The sequence below is a fragment of the Poeciliopsis prolifica genome, unplaced genomic scaffold (assembly GCF_027474105.1).
Source record: "Poeciliopsis prolifica strain line A6 unplaced genomic scaffold, Auburn_PproV2 SCAFFOLD088, whole genome shotgun sequence".
Classification (NCBI taxonomy): Eukaryota; Metazoa; Chordata; class Actinopteri; order Cyprinodontiformes; family Poeciliidae; genus Poeciliopsis; species Poeciliopsis prolifica.
The window spans coordinates 493,761-510,802 of NW_026562463.1; the positions used below are offsets into that span (position 1 = coordinate 493,761).

General features: G+C 37.2%; 1 protein-coding gene across 1 annotated transcript in view; it reads left to right on the plus strand.

The window, feature by feature from the left end:
- Window positions 1-17,042, plus strand: part of LOC129353343 (protocadherin-15-like) — a 204,991-nt gene that overhangs the window by 176,093 nt on the left and 11,856 nt on the right. The window contains exons 36-38 of the mRNA XM_055022626.1: window positions 13,411-13,432; window positions 14,763-14,801; window positions 14,926-14,999. Of these exons, the coding sequence (XP_054878601.1) occupies window positions 13,411-13,432; window positions 14,763-14,801; window positions 14,926-14,999 (135 nt within the window). The remainder of the gene's footprint in view (window positions 1-13,410; window positions 13,433-14,762; window positions 14,802-14,925; window positions 15,000-17,042) is intronic.

Consider the following 17,042-nt stretch of genomic DNA (forward strand, 5'->3'; position numbering starts at 1 on the left):
CATCCGTTAGGGGCTGAATCTCTCAAATTTATTAAAGCTGACAAAATGCAAATTATAGCACATTTACAACTGAGTCCATAACAAAGTTCTTGAGCAGGTTAAAGCCTTTCTTTTCAATTATTTTGGTTCTTCTCTTTGCAAGGTTATATTCCAGTTTCAGTATTCAAATTTACATAGAGGGAATAATCTATTCCATCAGCTTTTATTAATTGCATCATAAATGAGTAATAGGTTTTAATGTAAAGTCCAAAAATGTTAATTAAAAGGGAGGATTATCAAAAATTTTAAAATCATAATTTGCATGGTTTGCATGAATGCTGAACAAATAAATGGAGATCCACCGTACCTAAAAAGTCGGAAGGAAGCAAATCTGTATCCCTTCACATTAAGGTGACTGAGAAAGATGGGGATTTTTGTTTGTTTTTTTTTTTGTTTTTTGGTAGCTCCCAATATCTTTCCACATTTTTTGGGGGGTATCTAAAACCATGTTTTTCATAGGATTCATTAAGAAATTAAACAATTAATTTTGTGAAACATTCACTTTGCCTCATCTGTGAAGTAAAAGTGCAGCTAATGATGTGTGCCTCTTACATCCTTTGCATGACTATTGGGAGGACGGGTGTAAAACTCAGTGTGTTGCCACAGACGAATGGAGTAAGCTACCTGTGACATGACACTGCTGTCTGGGTTTTTGCAGGGTTTTCTTTTTTTTTTTGTTTTTTTTTGTTCATGCTTAATTAGCACCTGACCATCTGGAGGTGAAACTTCAATGCATTATAAACATCCTGGCTGCATCAAGTATTTAGGTAATTATTAGCTGGACTTTGTGTATGTAGGGTAGGGTTAGGGTTAGGGTTACCCCCAAACTGGAGCAGTGGCTACAACAGATCCCAGGAACAACATCAGACATCTCAGTCCAGAAATGTGCAGTCCTTGGCACAGCCAAGATACTGCGCAGAACCCTCAAGCTCCCAGGCCTCTGGTAGAGGACCCGAGCTCAGAGGATAAGAACCACCCGCGGTGGGTGAGAAGGGAATTTTTATATATATATATATATATATATATATATATATATATAAAAAAAAAAAAAATTCCCTTCTCACCCACCGCGGGTGGTTCTTATCCTCTGAGCTCGGGTCCTCTACCAGAGGCCTGGGAGCTTGAGGGTTCTGCGCAGTATCTTGGCTGTGCCAAGGACTGCACATTTCTGGACTGAGATGTCTGATGTTGTTCCTGGGATCTGTTGTAGCCACTGCTCCAGTTTGGGGGTTACTGCCCCGAGGGCCCCGATGACCACAGGCACCACTGTGGTCTTCACCTTCCAGGCCCTCTCCAGTTCCTCCCTGAGGCCCTGGTATTTCTCTAGTTTCTCGTGCTCCTTTTTCCTGATGTTGCAATCACTTGGTATTGCTACATCTACCACAACGGCTTTCCTCTGATGTTTATCCACTACGACAATGTCTGGTTGGTTCGCCATTACCATTTTGTCTGTCTGGATCTGGAAGTCCCACAGGATCTTAGCTCTGGCGTTCTCCACCACCTTTGGGGGTGTTTCCCACTTTGATCTTGGGGTTTCCAGTCCATATTCTGCACAGATGTTTCTGTACACTATGCCTGCCACTTGGTTATGTCGCTCCATGTACGCTTTCCCTGCCAGTATCTTGCACCCTGCTGTGATGTGCTGGACTGTCTCAGGGGCCTCCTTGCACAACCTACACCTTGGGTCTTGTCTGGTGTGGTAGATCTGGGCCTCTATTGCTCTGGTGTTTAGGGCCTGTTCCTGGGCTGCCAGGATGAGGGCCTCTGTGCTGTCCTTGAGTCCAGCTTTTTCCAGCCATTGGTAGGATTTACTGATATCAGCCACTTGGGTTATTTGCTGGTGGTACATCCCATGTAGGGGTTTGTCCTCCCATGATGGTATCTCTGGCACCTCAACCTCCGTTCCCTGTTGTCTGAGACATTCACTGAGCACATTGTCTGTTGAGGCTTTGTCCCTGATGTATTTATGGATCTTAGTTGTTTCGTCCTGGACAGTGGTTCTCACACTCACTAGTCCTCTGCCTCCTTCCTTGCGGCTCGTGTACAGTCTCAGGGTGCTGGATTTGGGATGGAACCCTCCATGCATTGTTAGTAGCTTTCTGGTCTTAATATCTGTGGCTTTTATCTCCTCCTTTGGCCAGCTGATTATTCCAGCAGGGTATCTGATTACTGGCAAGGCATAGCTGTTTATCGCATATATATATATATATATATATATATATATATAACTTGCTTTATATATATATATATATATATATATATATATATATATATATATATATATATATAAAGCTGTTCTTATTATGTCATCATTTTTCTTTTTCATGTGCTCTTATGTGATAAAGCATAATTAGTATTTTAAAGCTCTTTTACAACATGCCATGTTGTAAACACATTTCTCAGTTTACATATAAGTAGATTTCAACCTATTTTCAGCTTCCATGTGTTTAAGAAAGGTGTCATCCAGGAGGAGTTTGGCTTTGTTCTGAATTACTGTCTGTTTTGTGAAATTTTTGAGAACATTCTTTGTCTTTTCTTTATCTTAAAACTGTTCTTTATCAACAGCTCACTTCTCTTTTTCCTTTGCTCTTTTCTGTCTCCATTGTTATACATTTATTCATGGCTGAAAGACAAAAGTAAGATGTCAATGTTGTTTTGCTTCTGTGGCTAGTTTCAGAGAGTGAAATTCTTGCTGTAGCTAGTTTTGCGTTCATGCTAGTTAAGTGACTTGATAGCAGAAAAAGTAGAAAGATGTTAGATCACAGAGTAAAGCTTGCTTCTCTTTTACCAAGTTACAGATTGCAACCCCTTATGAAGTGCTGTTCTGTTGCTTACATAAATGAGAACCTAGTTATGTTTCATGACATATGCAGAATTCACCCACTGCTGTAGGCAAATTTATTATCTTGAATTAACAGGTCACAGTGCCCAGTGCAGAACATGATCAGCTTTTGTTGTTTCAAAATTTGCATACAGTGCCTTGCAAAAGTATTCATTTTTTTTTTGTGACAATTTCATGTTTCATGGGATCACAAAGACCAAGGAACACAGTTATGCATAAATTTAAGAAACAGTTAGGTTATTAAACAATGTCCTCAGACTTTGAACATCTCATGTGAGCAAAGGACGGTATCATGTGTTTTCCAGGCACACAGAGCAATTTTAGAACACAATCAAGCAACTACACTGGTTTCAGTTGTTATAAAAATGCTGTATATGTCAATCATGACTTAAAATAAATTAAACTTTGTAATTTGATGCCTTATAATTTAAGTAAATATATGGGCGATGACATTTTGGTCAGATGAGAAACAAAAACACTTAACATTAAGCCGTGGGGACACTTTAATTTGTCAGGCACTTGTAAAGTGGTCAGACAGTATGGAAAAGTGGATGGAGCTACTTCCAGGGGAATCCTAGAAGAAAACCTATTAGAGGCTGCAGAAGACTTGAGATTGTCCTGGAGGGTCACTTTCAAACAGGACAAGGACCCTAAACTTAATACAGAATGGTTTAAATCAAAGCATATTTATATATGTATGTTAGAGTGGCCCAATCCAAATTCTGATATTAATGCAACTGAGAACTTCTGGCTAGCTTCATGAAAATGGATCTGTCCTTGAGGGGTTTAATAAAAAAAATTGTCTTGAAAATGTCAGTTCACTTTGTGTTAGTCTATTTAATAAACTCTGAATAAAATACCTCAATTCTCCTGAATTTAAAATCTAAATGCATATAAAAAGGCTTGAGGGCTACAGACTCTTTTACAAGGCTCTGTACTTTTGCCCCTCACTAGGAGGGGTTGGTTCATTGTTCATAGTTGATGGTAGCACAGTAAGGCATGCGTAAAGTCATTTGTGATTCAGATCTATCTTTTTGGTTTTGCACCTCTTGTCTTTTTGATAATTAAAAGAGAGGGATGAAACTTGTCATTACTGATTTTTTTTTTTAGTTTTTACTAATCTAAAGTCTGTTGCCAGTACATGTATATACTCACACATAAGCAGCCAGTGTCCTGGTAGTCTGCTGATCAACAAATTTAATTTTGTGATATGCATTACCGCTCCTTTTTTCAGAAATGTTCTTGTCTTTCTCTCCTATATCCTTTAGATTTTATTTGTATACTGTTAACATTCCTGCTCATTAATTCCCACCTACATTTTTTTAAATTCTTTGTTCCTCCCTGCATTTCATCTTCTGTCTCATTTTTTCTCCTTGAATCCATTCATCAGCCGTTCAAATCACGGTGGTGGTCGCAGCAGCATTGGCAGCTTAGACGAAAGTGACCGCCAGCGCCTGATCTCGGACTTTGCCACACGAGCCATTGCCGCCCATCGCCAGTGTCTTGCAAATGGAGGGGTGCTCAACAAACTCCCCAAATCTGAGTCCAACATTACTTTTCTGTCAGATGAAAACCCCCTAACTACTAAGAATCCCATCTACCATGAGGATGGAACCTTAAGTAGCCCTGAAAACCTTGGAAGCAACCAGAGGAGGAGAGACCTTCTTGGGAATTTTTCCCCTTCTCGGAGAGGGCTTCGCAAGGCCTGGTTGAGGGTCAGCTCACCCAGATGTGACTTGCGATTTGGGGGGTACAGTGGCTCTGACAGTGGATGGGGATCAGGAAGTGGACACAGCTGGACTCTCCCTTCAAGGTTGCATCGAAAGGAAACGTGGGATGCTTTGAGACGGCAAGTGGTGATGGATCCTGTGCAGTGGGAACACGAGCTTCTGAAGGCTGAATTCAAGGAGAGCAAAGACGCTGGTCTGGATTCAGGCTTTGAACATGGATTGGATTCAGATGTGATGGGAAGCCCTAGTCTTGAGCCAAAGCTGACAGTGAAGGAACAAGCCAGACAGTTTGAGCAACAAGCACTCCAAGAAATGAAACAACGGCAAAGCAGAGATTCCAGAGGCTCACTGTCTTCTGACATCCTACTTTCTGCAATCACAGATACTCCCCAGCATCAGAAGTACAGCCCTTCCCATAATGCGTCAGCTCCTCAGTTTATGGAAGGACCTCCGAGTATCATTGTAACTCAAAGTGATGGCGGCACCCCTCCGCCGAGTCACAAGCCGACGCCTCCTGTACTAAGGCGCTTTGGTGCAAGTTTAACTGGAAATCACATTGCAGAGGAAAGACTTCAGGTACATTTGGAGGTGATACCAGATCCACCGTCAACACCTCCACCACCACCTCCACCACCTCCACCACCACCACCACCACCTCCCAGCTCTGCTCCTCCTCTTCCTCCCTCATCTCCACCTCTAAGTACCACTTCCATCCCCCCTGCCTCTCCAGCTCCATCTAATTCCACCCCCAATGGTGCTTCTACTCCTCCACCTCCTCCTCCACCTCCTCCCCCACCACTTCCACCTCCACCTTTACCACCCCCTGTATCTCCCTTGCTTCTGCGTCCGTCCACGTTTGTCCTTCCCACTCTCTCAGAGGCGCCCACGCTGCGGCCAGTGTCTCTCCGGGCGCCACCGCTTCCCGTTCACATGGAGCCCGAGCCTCCCCGGAAAGAGCTGAAGGGAATCTTGAAGAACATCCAAAACATAGCAGACATCGAGAAGTCTGTGGCCAACATGTTCAGCCAGATAGACCAGAAACAGATTCCACTTAAAAAGGTCATGAAGAGCCGGGCTTCTGTGGACTCTCTGGATTCTCTTGACTCTTTGGACATGTTGGCAGTGGAGGGAGAGTCAGAACAGAGAGGAGTAAAAGGAGAAGGAGCAGAAGGAGCAGAAGTAAGAGGAGGTGGTGAAGGAGAGAATAACTCCCCTATTCGACACATTTCAAACCCACACATGAACTCTATTGTTGAGGAGCTTGAGAAACGCTTTCCCTCTCAGTCTACTATGCTCTAGCCTTTTCATTTTTGTGAAGGGAGTAGTTACATAAACTTTAAAGCAAACTAAAATAAAAATCCTCTCTTCCTATTTGACGCAAGACGATATGAACTGGAAATGAGGGGGGAGAGTTTAGATGTCTTTTAGTTACCTCAATGTGACCTGTTCTCATTAACATTATGCATACTGTGCACATAAATTGCATCCCTGTTGATATCAATCCATGTTCCAGTCAATGTTTTTCTTATCAAAATCTGTAAGGGAGATATGGGATTCTGTGAAAAGGTTGAACAGAGGTTTGAGTTGCTTTTAACACTGAATTAAGCTTATGAACAAGTCCAGTTATGGTGAAATGAATGTGAAGAAATCTGCCAGGAACATACCAAGACAGGTGACAAAAGTGTCAATTACTCTACTATATAAAAGAAAAACTTTCACAGTCAAGACTCGAGACTTAACTTAGTCTGAGACTTGAATTTCATGAACAGCCATTTTTTTCTCACATAATCAGGCTTGCTTTAAGCCACACCCTGCAGTTTTGACAGTTTACATGCATATTCTGTGAACAGATCTAAGAGTTTGGTTCATTAGCCAGTAATGCTGCAAAACATTGGTTATTAATGGTTCACACTGCACTCTGTTTATGCTTGCTCTAGCTTTATAGTTGCAACCAAATAGATTTATGTCAACCAAAACAACATCATAATATTTTGATATTAAAAACAACAAAATAAAAAAAAACTTTAAACCCTTAAACAATGTTAGGTTTTCAAAATAAAATTGTTGACATTCACTCTGACTCACTACATTGTGCCTCTCTATATTTTGTAAATTACAACATACTTTTGAACATCTTTATTGTTCACATGTAACAACAAATATTAAAGGTGCAGATTTATGGCATGTTTCACATTAATTATCCTGCAAAAAGGAAAAAAATCCCCCCATGCTATTCTGCACTGGTTGGTAAAGGAGAGGACACTTTGATAAAAAGACATCAGTTATGTCATTATAAACATTTCCAGTTCTTTAAACATAATAAATAAAAAAGCACATACTGTAGATTAATTCAGAAAACCACCAATAACTGGTGTCAATATAAATGTCTTCTTTTGATTTTGCTAAATAACACATCATACCAATTTTGAAAACAATTTACTGTACATTCTAACATTTTTTAAACACTATGTTAAATATGACATTTTCATTAAGATAATCATTAAAATGTCATGTTTTAAATAGGAGTGTATACATTTAGGTACATTTAAGTTAACCCAATTTAAGTTAATTTATGTATCTTCACCCTGCTGATAAATAGTTTTGTTTCATCACTTAAGAATTTGGTGAACGTTTAATTCTAGATCAAATAATGCAGAAAAACTAAAATGTATCTGTTTGGAAACCCACTGTATGAGTTGACCTCTGCTTTCTTCTGTTCAGATATTTTGATGTTGATATTTTTGCTTTCAGTCTTATTTCACTGTATATTTTTACATTTTCATTAACACTTGTCTTCTTTCATCTAGTCCTCTTCATACTTTCCCATTTCTATTTTTTTTTTGTTATTGCCATTACATAGTTATTGAGTCTTTTTGTTTCTGCTTTTTTAAGTCCTTATTTATTTTCTGTTTCTAGTATTTTTAGTTTTTTGTTACTGTTTAATTTGTATTTTACTCACTTTTTGTTCTCAGCAATTTGATTAATTTGTCCAGCATCTGTTCATCTGTAGTAGTTAGATATCTTTAGTTTGTTTTGTTTGTTTGTTTGTTTGTTTTAAGGGTAAAAGCCGCTTATAGGTAGCAGAAAAAACAAAGAATATTTGCAGGCTGAGTTTTTTTTTATTATTATTACTAGTTGCAATGCATTTTTACACAATGTTCTGTAGGGAGATTTATTTAGTTTTGGTTTAAATAAAACAACCCTATTTTGAGTACTTACTGTGATAATATGGAATTTTTTAAATGACATATATTGAGCTGAAGTACAACTAATTTATTTGCAAGAAAAGCTAAATGTACCTATATCTGGTACAAAGACAAAAGCAAAATAGTGTGCTTTTGTGTTGCTGCATAAACCCACCACTCGTTCCACTTTAGAAAAGAGCCTCAGGGTGGAGCAGAGCAGCCATGGGCAAAGAAAAGATATATGCTTAGATTAAATGAAAGCACATGTGTTGTTTCTGGTTGATAATTAGCAGAAACCTCTTCATGAGTAACAAAGTCTAAAATGTCCTTCATTCCTGCATAATAACATGGTAACAGGGTAATTGTAGTAATAAAACACATTTAAAATCAAAAGGTGTTTTCTTTACATATGAGGAATGTAGACCTTCATCATTAAATAAATGTTTTTCTCAGAAAAAAAAGGTAAATATGCAAAAGTTACAACATACTTCTTTACTTTTTGAAGTCAGACTAACTTTAGTTAAAAAAACAAAAAACAAACAAATGCCAGAGTTGGTTATTTTCATGTGAGCATAAAGCAAGTAAGCTGCTGTGCTTCACCAATAAACCTATGTAATAATAACACACATTCCTAAATATAAACAGTTCTAAAAGGTAATTACAAAGTACAACCAGAATATTTTCAGGGACTGCTGGGCTGTTCATCAGCTAAAGGTGGTTGTGAATTCCCAGAGGTCCATTAGATTGTATGGTAATCTATAGCGTTTGCAGAAGGTCTCCATCATAGTCTGCATCGAGCCTATGATGTAGCCATGGGTTCGTTCTGCAGCAAGGTTTAAATATGTAATCTTTACAGAAAAAGCATCTGAAGAAATGTCAATGCAGTTTTGCAGAACATTTTCTACAAAGATGTCACTTGTGACTGCCTTCGTGAGAAGCCTGATGACTGTTCACTTTACTTTCATCAGAATCAGACATGGTAAATTTGCCTCTAATTGGAAGTTACAAAATGTGAGGGTTGAAAGGTTTTGCCTTAAAATGGACATCACTTCAAGAAACTGATGAACCGCAAAGTATTCAGTGGTTAATCAGCATCCCTGGCTACCATTACAGAACAAAGACAAAAGAACACTCCAAGCGAATCAAGAAAAAGGTTTTTGAAAAGTTTGAGTCAGGGGATGGAAACTAAGAAATAACTAAGATACTTAACACTCCCTGGAGTTCAGTTAAATTCATCTACAAGAAATGGAAATTATGTGTAAATCTGTCTCCATTAAGCCATACTCACAGAGTGAGTGTGCAAAAAATGAGGATACCTGCTGACAATACCCTGCTGAAGAAGTTCTGCTTCAGCAGCAGAGAGGGGAGAGACTCTGTTTTATTGGCTCATTTCAAGATATCTTATGAACTAGAAGACTTTTATTAACTAAAATATGAAAGAATGTATAGAATCACTCACTAATTTACATCACAGTGCCTGACAGAGGGTATCATCCCATCTGCTCTCTTCAATCTTAGCAATACTCTGATATGGAAATAAACTGCTTTATCTAAAAGTTCATTTTTACTTCCCAACATTGATCCAAATGCTGAGAGGCTTGTTTTTTGTTTTTTGTAGCAAATTTAGTGGCAATTGACTTCCACGCGTTGCTGCATCTGTTTCACAAGACGAGCACTGTTGATCATGTCACTGTAATTGTGTCCAATCATGGTGTGCAGCCAAATAAAACCCACTGTGATGCTGACACCCTTGGCATTATAAGACGATTTCTGCTGTCAGATATCCCACTGGACGGTTTCCTCGTGTAATTTTTCAACGCAGTGAGCTGGGATGTTTTTCAAATGCTCAGCAGCGTTTCCATCAACGCAAAGTCATCATCCAACTATGGACTCCGTGTTGTCACGATGCGATTTCTATCAAGGGCTCTGCGTGCTCAAAACAATACCAGCATCGCAAGTTCAGATGAGTGGCTCGACATAAGCAGCAGCGTGAATATGCAAACACACAGTGGCACCGAACAGGTTGCACTGCGTCTGTTTCACATGACTGGGCTGAAAATGTTTTATGTCGAGATTAGCTTTCAACCTCAGCCTGCTGCATCTTATTACACAGCCACACACTCGTACACGCTCTGGATCTTCTTTGCCACGCTGAGAGATTGTTCTTTATACTATTTCAGTTATTCTTGTAAAACAGAGCGTGCATACAAAACAACATCTTTGAAAATATGTTTGTTTTATCCATTGCATGTCACATTGAACTGAGAAACACAAGTATAGGACAAAGTAAATATGTTTATGGGAGCCCACCGAAGCAGCAAGCACCTGCTTTACACAGCACATAACATGATACTTTGTCTGTGTTCATATGTAATGCTTGACTTAATATTGATGTTGTTTACAATAAATATTTTACCCAGCTTCTTCTGCATGTTGACAAGGTTTAGAGACCATTTCTACTTCGCTAAGCCGAGGCAGTGACTGTCTGATTAGGTTCACCTATAAAACTAATGTAAAACTTTTGAAATTCAGTTTTCTTTTCTATTTTATATATAACTTCATCCTATATACATAGCATAATAATATTTGATTTTAAAAATATTTGTTGTAAAAGTGTGTCAAAATGCCTGAATAAAATATATATATATATTTTTTTTTTATTGTGGTCGCACATTCACACACTTGAAAAACTTTAGGAAAATGCGCATATTTAACAGAGGGAAGAAAAAGTTAAAAGAATAAAAGAACGGCAAAACATTGTGCAAACTACAGAGTATAAAGCATGGTGCTCACCACATTTTTAATCAGTTGTTGGGGGATTTGTGCTTTCATGCAGACCTTAACAAAACCAGATTTTTCCTCGAGGTCAACTAAGAGAGAGAAGAGAAAACAAAACCAGTTTTTGGTACTTCAGATGGTGCTTCGCCAGTGGAAAGAAAATAATTGATGCCCCCCAAAGAAAGTTCAGCCCAAAGCCAAGTCAAAGTTTGGACTTTGATCTGATAGTTGGTGGAGGGAGCTCAACATTAGGGTGATGGCAAGGCAGCCTTCCGATATCAAAGAATTGAAGCTCATCACCAAAAATAAATTCCAGTGAAAGCACTCAAAAAGAAGTATTTGGTTGCTTAAACATTCAATAAGCCCTTTTTTTTTTCAAACCGAGTCTCATTTTACATTTTGCTGTATTTTTTTATTTTTTTTTAGATGAATGTCTCAATGACTCTCTGAAACAAACTTTGTGGTTGAATGAGAATATTAATTAAATCAAAATCTACAAGGGTTATGAATAATTTCGGGAATAACTGCTATTCCCGAAATTGAATCTGATTTTTTGGGGAAACTCACAGTCCCAGACTACATGATTGAGGAGTCTTTATAAACATCCCACACATCCCTGGGAAGAAGATGAAAACAAAGAAATTACTAAAAAATCTCCTGAATTCAAACCAGAGACCTTCTAGTCATCATAGCACAGAACATTTTACACTTTTCCCTCCAATTTGGAAATTATTTTGGTTGTGAATTACTAATGCAAAGAGACACCACATTTGTTTCCTTCAAACTAACTATTTCAACATACCATTTAGTTTGTGATACAGTCTGACACATAGACAACATTGGAATTGCACCTACTGATATTAAGCCAGATTACTTTTCATTGTGAAAGCAAAATACATTTAGACAAGTATTTTCAGACAATGTATAAAATGACTTTGAGGATTTAAAAAAAAAAACTTTTTATGTTAGTTTGACGCAGTTCTAATTAATTTACAAATGGAAAAAAGTGGAACAAAGGCACAGAATGAGATCTCATTACAGAGAGAAGAGCTGAGGTAGACACAGGCTGTGAAACAGATGGAGGAGAATGAAATGGATAAATGTACACAAACACAGAGCTTCTCTGTAAGGGAACTAAGTGATAAAATACAGATAAAAAGAAGTATGAGACCATTCGCAGGTCGTTATGGTCTGTTCCTAAGACCTAATAATATTTCCCCTTTCCTATTTCTGCAAAGCACTGCAGGACAAGGTGGAGAGGACAAAAAGAGTCGGTCATGTCGGACCTGCTCCTGTTTGTGCGCTCGGTGGAGATTAGATGGCTGTTTGTGTCTCGAAGGGACCTCATAATGCGTCTGCGGAGCAACAAGGCCACAAAGATAGAGACTTATCTTCACACACTGACTGCACTGCAAACATTAAAAGGCACTAAATGATAGCTGGAAACACACATGCTCACTTTGGTTTTGTTGTTTTATTTTAACTCATAAAGATCCTCTTAAACCACCCTGTTTGTCTCAGCCGTCGCTCCTTTCCTTTACTCAACTATTTAGTCCGTCACCTTTTTCATAGACTGTATCTGCTCTGTTTGGTCTGACTTTCATTTTAAGGTGAATTTTAATACCGAGCAGACCTATAATTTCTCCCCGGTGTGTGAATTGTTTGTGGAAGAGACACAGTCGTGTCCTCATTTGAATTTCTGGAAGAAATCAATGAAATTCTAAAGTGCCTGAATAATTTGCACAGGCCTGAGAGAGTGAATGCGATGTGTCTTCCAAAACACATCATTTGTTGTTCTGTGATACATCTTCATTTTGCCAGCTCATTACTTCTGTTACACCCCACACTGCTTCCTGTATTCTCCAGGTTCTGACAAAGAGACTCGTGACTATTTCTTCTTTCTCTTGCAGTCTTATGTTGAGTTGTTCCACTTACATCTGCCCTTGTTATGTTTAATTTATGATTTTGCAGTTTCAGGCGTTTCTTTTGTCACGTCAGAAATCCTTCCGCATGGTGGGAAAACAGTGTCAAGCTTTCATACAAATGCTGCGGCAGTTGTAGTCCGAACTGAGGTCAAATCAACAAAAGGACTTTGAAAACAATACTTTTTCCTTTCTGTTAAAGCCATAATGGCTGCCACACAATGTCAGTTAAATAAAATGGAAAAAAAGCTTGAGAACTGAGAAAATAGTCTAAATTTATGCATTAAAAAAGACATTTTAAAATTATCTTTAAACTCAAGACAGTCCCAATGCAAAGACCTGCAAAAGTTACAAACATTTTTCTTTATCTCTACTATTTTCACAACCTTTTCACTTCATTTTTAAAATTACATTTTGACTTCAATTCCTTTACTAGCTAAATGTGAATGTCTTACCTACAATTTTAATAGACAGTGCACTACTTAGGTCTCTGTCTTATTGCATTTTTCCTGTTTTCCCTTGACATACAATCATGATAAAGAAAAAAAGGCAATGACTCTTCTATCATTTTTAGGTTTTAGTATTATATGAGCAGCTTTTGAAATGATGCGTCTCTCCTGAATTTTTGAAAGCACACAAAACGCATTACACAATGGTCATGTCTTAAGAAAAAGGAAACTGAAAGATTTGTAAAAAACTATACAAACGGCAAACTTTTTATGATAAAAGTGATGTGCTTTCAACTCATAATGGCTGTTTGTGTGAATCTTCTGTACCAAAGCACAATACTGCAACCCATACAAACAATTCTGATTGTCTCTGCATTTAGAAACAGCATTGAAAAAATCTGTATCATGTCAAATTATCTGGTAATTTTTAGCTTATTTCTTCTACTTTTTTCTTTAATCTTCTAGGCGTGGATATGGCCAACATGAGGTAAGTGTCTTTCTTTTGTTGCTCGCTATAATTGGATATATTCATGTATTATTTTCTTTTAGTTTCATTCATTTGATGTTTAGTTATCACCCTCTTTGTTCTCTTCTATTCTTTGTTCTTTTTTGATGCAATAACGATGAAGTTGCATGTATTTGTGTCTCAATAACTGACTTTTTCATATTTTCCTTTTAATATGAGTTCAAACTGGCTTTGAAAGTGATATTCCTATTGTTTGAGGAATAAAAAAGTGATAAAGTTATGCTTTCAGATACTGAATAAAATGGCAAACAGTCTTCTGAAAATGTTATGACTTCCCTGATCAAACTGTTCATGTGATTTATAAAATAAATAGCAGTATAAAGATGTTTGACATCAGTGTGAATAGTGCTAAGATCTGGAATAAAAACAGATTTTAAAAAATATTTAGCCGAATTGTTAGTCAGGAAACAAACACCCTATTAGGTTGCAAATGAAAATATTCAGATTTGCCAGACAATGTGTTTGAAATGTTTTACACAAGTTAAACAGCAACAAATATTGAAAGATACTTTAGAGACAGCTGCAAAATGTCCGTTAATTCAACAAATACTCATACTGAGGTTTCAAATTGGAAACCTTAGATTAACCATCAAATTAACTATAAATGTATATTTTTATTCGACTCACTGACTAATGATGTTGTGGATGAAGCAGCCTCTCCTGTTTAGGCAGATATTTATCTGTCTTGATGCACACAGCTTCAGTCCTCAGTACACAGACAACCTGCTCCTGCTGATGTTTTAATCCTAAGCAGTTTGCTGATGCATGAAGCTAAAGCTAGTGTGCTCACTCTGTATTCTTGACTCATCCCTAATCCAACCTGAAGTTGCAGCAGTCAGTAAGGTCTCTCTTCCAATGTGTCATCACTGTAAAGGATAAAATTTATAAAGATTTGTAGGAATTACTCGGATTGGTGCAATTAATAAAATAGCAAGATGTCATCAAAAACAAAGTGGTTTTAATATTTTCTTTGGAAAAAAACCTCTTCCTGTTAGATTTGAACATTTTGTCACATGACTGTTAATGAAAATCTAAACTCTTCTGACAAATGTTAAAACTGATGGTTATCATGAAGTGTCATCCATTTTGGTCACTAATATTCTCGTGCCAGATAATAAATTATTTATTTTGCACTTAGCTGTTTTTTATAATATTAATCTAGAAGCTCTTTTGGACCTGGAGCAATGTTCAGTACAGCTTCTTAACTTTGCAAAACTGAAATCAGGCATAAAGTTTTGAACATTTCTATCATCTTTCTTATCATGCTCTACTCTTTCTTTCCTTCTGGAAGACACAGCAGCTACTACGACCCTCTTTGCTCAGGCCAGAGGTATTCTGTCTTTTCTTCATTACTTTAAACTACTTGCTTGTGTTTTCCTCTTGGCTTGTTCGGTCTCTCAGTTAGGAGCATGTAAGTGTGATTTGTTGCTAATAACTGGCTTTACATTCAACAGGAGTTATCCATGGAGTCTGGCATCGATCCCGGCCAGGACTACTACACACAAGATTATTACAACTATGACCATGGGTGAGTATATTTTTATTTACTATGCTGTAAAAATGTTTTTTGTAGATGGAAATTACATGTTCCAACATGTGTCCTTGTTTTTTGTAGTTTACTTCAAATTCAAAAATGTCCTAGTAACTAACTCATGAGTTCATGTAGATGTGGATGTATGTTCAGTACATTTGTAACTTTAATTTAATGTCACAAAAAGGACATCTACTAAGTAATGCTTAAGAGTAAGACGTATGGTTAAGGAACGGACCTTTTAATACAGCTTAATATGTTGAGGTATACCTGAAGGGAAGTATGTCAAAAAAATCTGCTTTTATTTGTCCCATTAAATATATTACAAAATTATGTTCAAGACTCAGGCATAGTCTAGCTATTTAATTATATCCTTATTCTTACCACACACTAAAAATTTGTAGTTCCTAGTTCAGTATATAGAAAGAACAGCAATAAATTGATAGTGAACTTTTATATTTTCTACCTTAAAGTAACTGTGGAAATTAGAGTCTAGAAAATAAATGATTCTTATACAAAATATGTGTTTTGAACTCTGTTAATATTAAGACTTCTAGCACATGGCCTTAGACACTTTAAATCACACATTTTATTACTGTTCCTGCTTTTGTCCCTTCCCACACAAGCACATATTTCAGAAACAAAGTTGCTTCTATGCAAAGGAAAACCTTTTCCAACTTTAGGACTTTTTTTTTTGCAAACTCTTCTTCAGTATGTCAATTTGGACTTAATCAGAGACTCTTTGAAAATAATGCAATAACTGTGAAACTTACAAGGGTTTTTTTTATTGTTGTTGACTGAGGCTTTGCTAAAAACCAGCACTTTGTTACTGCCATGCTGAAGTTGGGTACTAGAAAGTGTAACCTAAAAGAAACATAAACCATGACTCAGCTCACAATAGTTGCATTATAACAGGCTATTGGTTTGTATATATTTGGTAGCTGTTTGAACAGATGCACATATCCCTGTTAGATATAAATAAATCGTCCCCAAAGATGAACCAGAGTTGTCAATAGTTTTCCTCTTGATTATTTCGCTATTTTTTTTTTTTATTTCTTTTTTTTTTGTTTTATAATTTCACACAATTTGTTGTAAGTTATTCTCCTGGATGTTTACAAAGTTATGACTTTACCATCTTTGATTTCCCAAACAGTTTTAAAATATGTCCTGTTCTTGTGGCATTGAGTTAAAAAAAATGGTGATCCTAATTGATCTAAAATGAAATGTCTTGTGTGGTTTTCTTAAAAAATAGCAAAAAAAAAAGAAAGGATTGAACATGGGAAGAAGACCAGGCTGTTTTTTTCCATTTTTTTCAAGGTGATTGCAGAAGGTGTTGAATGTAGATGTTTTATTGGATTTTTGTCTTTAAATTTGTCAGTATTTCTCATCAAAACTAAAAAGTAGAATTATTGAAACTTGGTAGGATAGTCAGCAGGCAAGAAAGCTATACATCAGTTCTGTTTCTATTGATTATGATAACCTTTATTAAATCAGCCAAATTGGTAAGTTGCCATGCCAGAGGAGGGGAAAGCACTCTGATTATCATAATACTGCTTAGCAAAAATATCCATAAACCTTGAACATTTCCACATTTCAGTCAGATATCCTACATGTTCAGTTGCGGATGCAGGGAAACTTGTTGGTATTGGCACAGAAGCCCTGGTTACAAATGCACACCATATTTTGGAAATTTTGTTTCTTGTCGACGTAGTATCCTGAATATCTCACTGACCAACGTCACTAATATAATGACGTTCTTGTTCGCAGTGAGACTTTGAAAAAGTTTGTAGACTGTCATGGAGAATGGATAGTTTTTCTGGAGGTGTACTTGTTTTGGTTTGATAAGGTCGGAAAAAAAATAGCAGTGTTTTATCTAGTGTGTTAACCTGTCCTACACAGTGGGTAACGTTGTTATGAGAAAAGAATACGTACCAACTCATCATTGATCCAAATCTGACCTTTGGCCAGGACCAGTGACAGCTGAGCATCAGGAGTTCAATGTCTAACCATTACGCAGCTGAGTTTCATGTCGGTCACGCA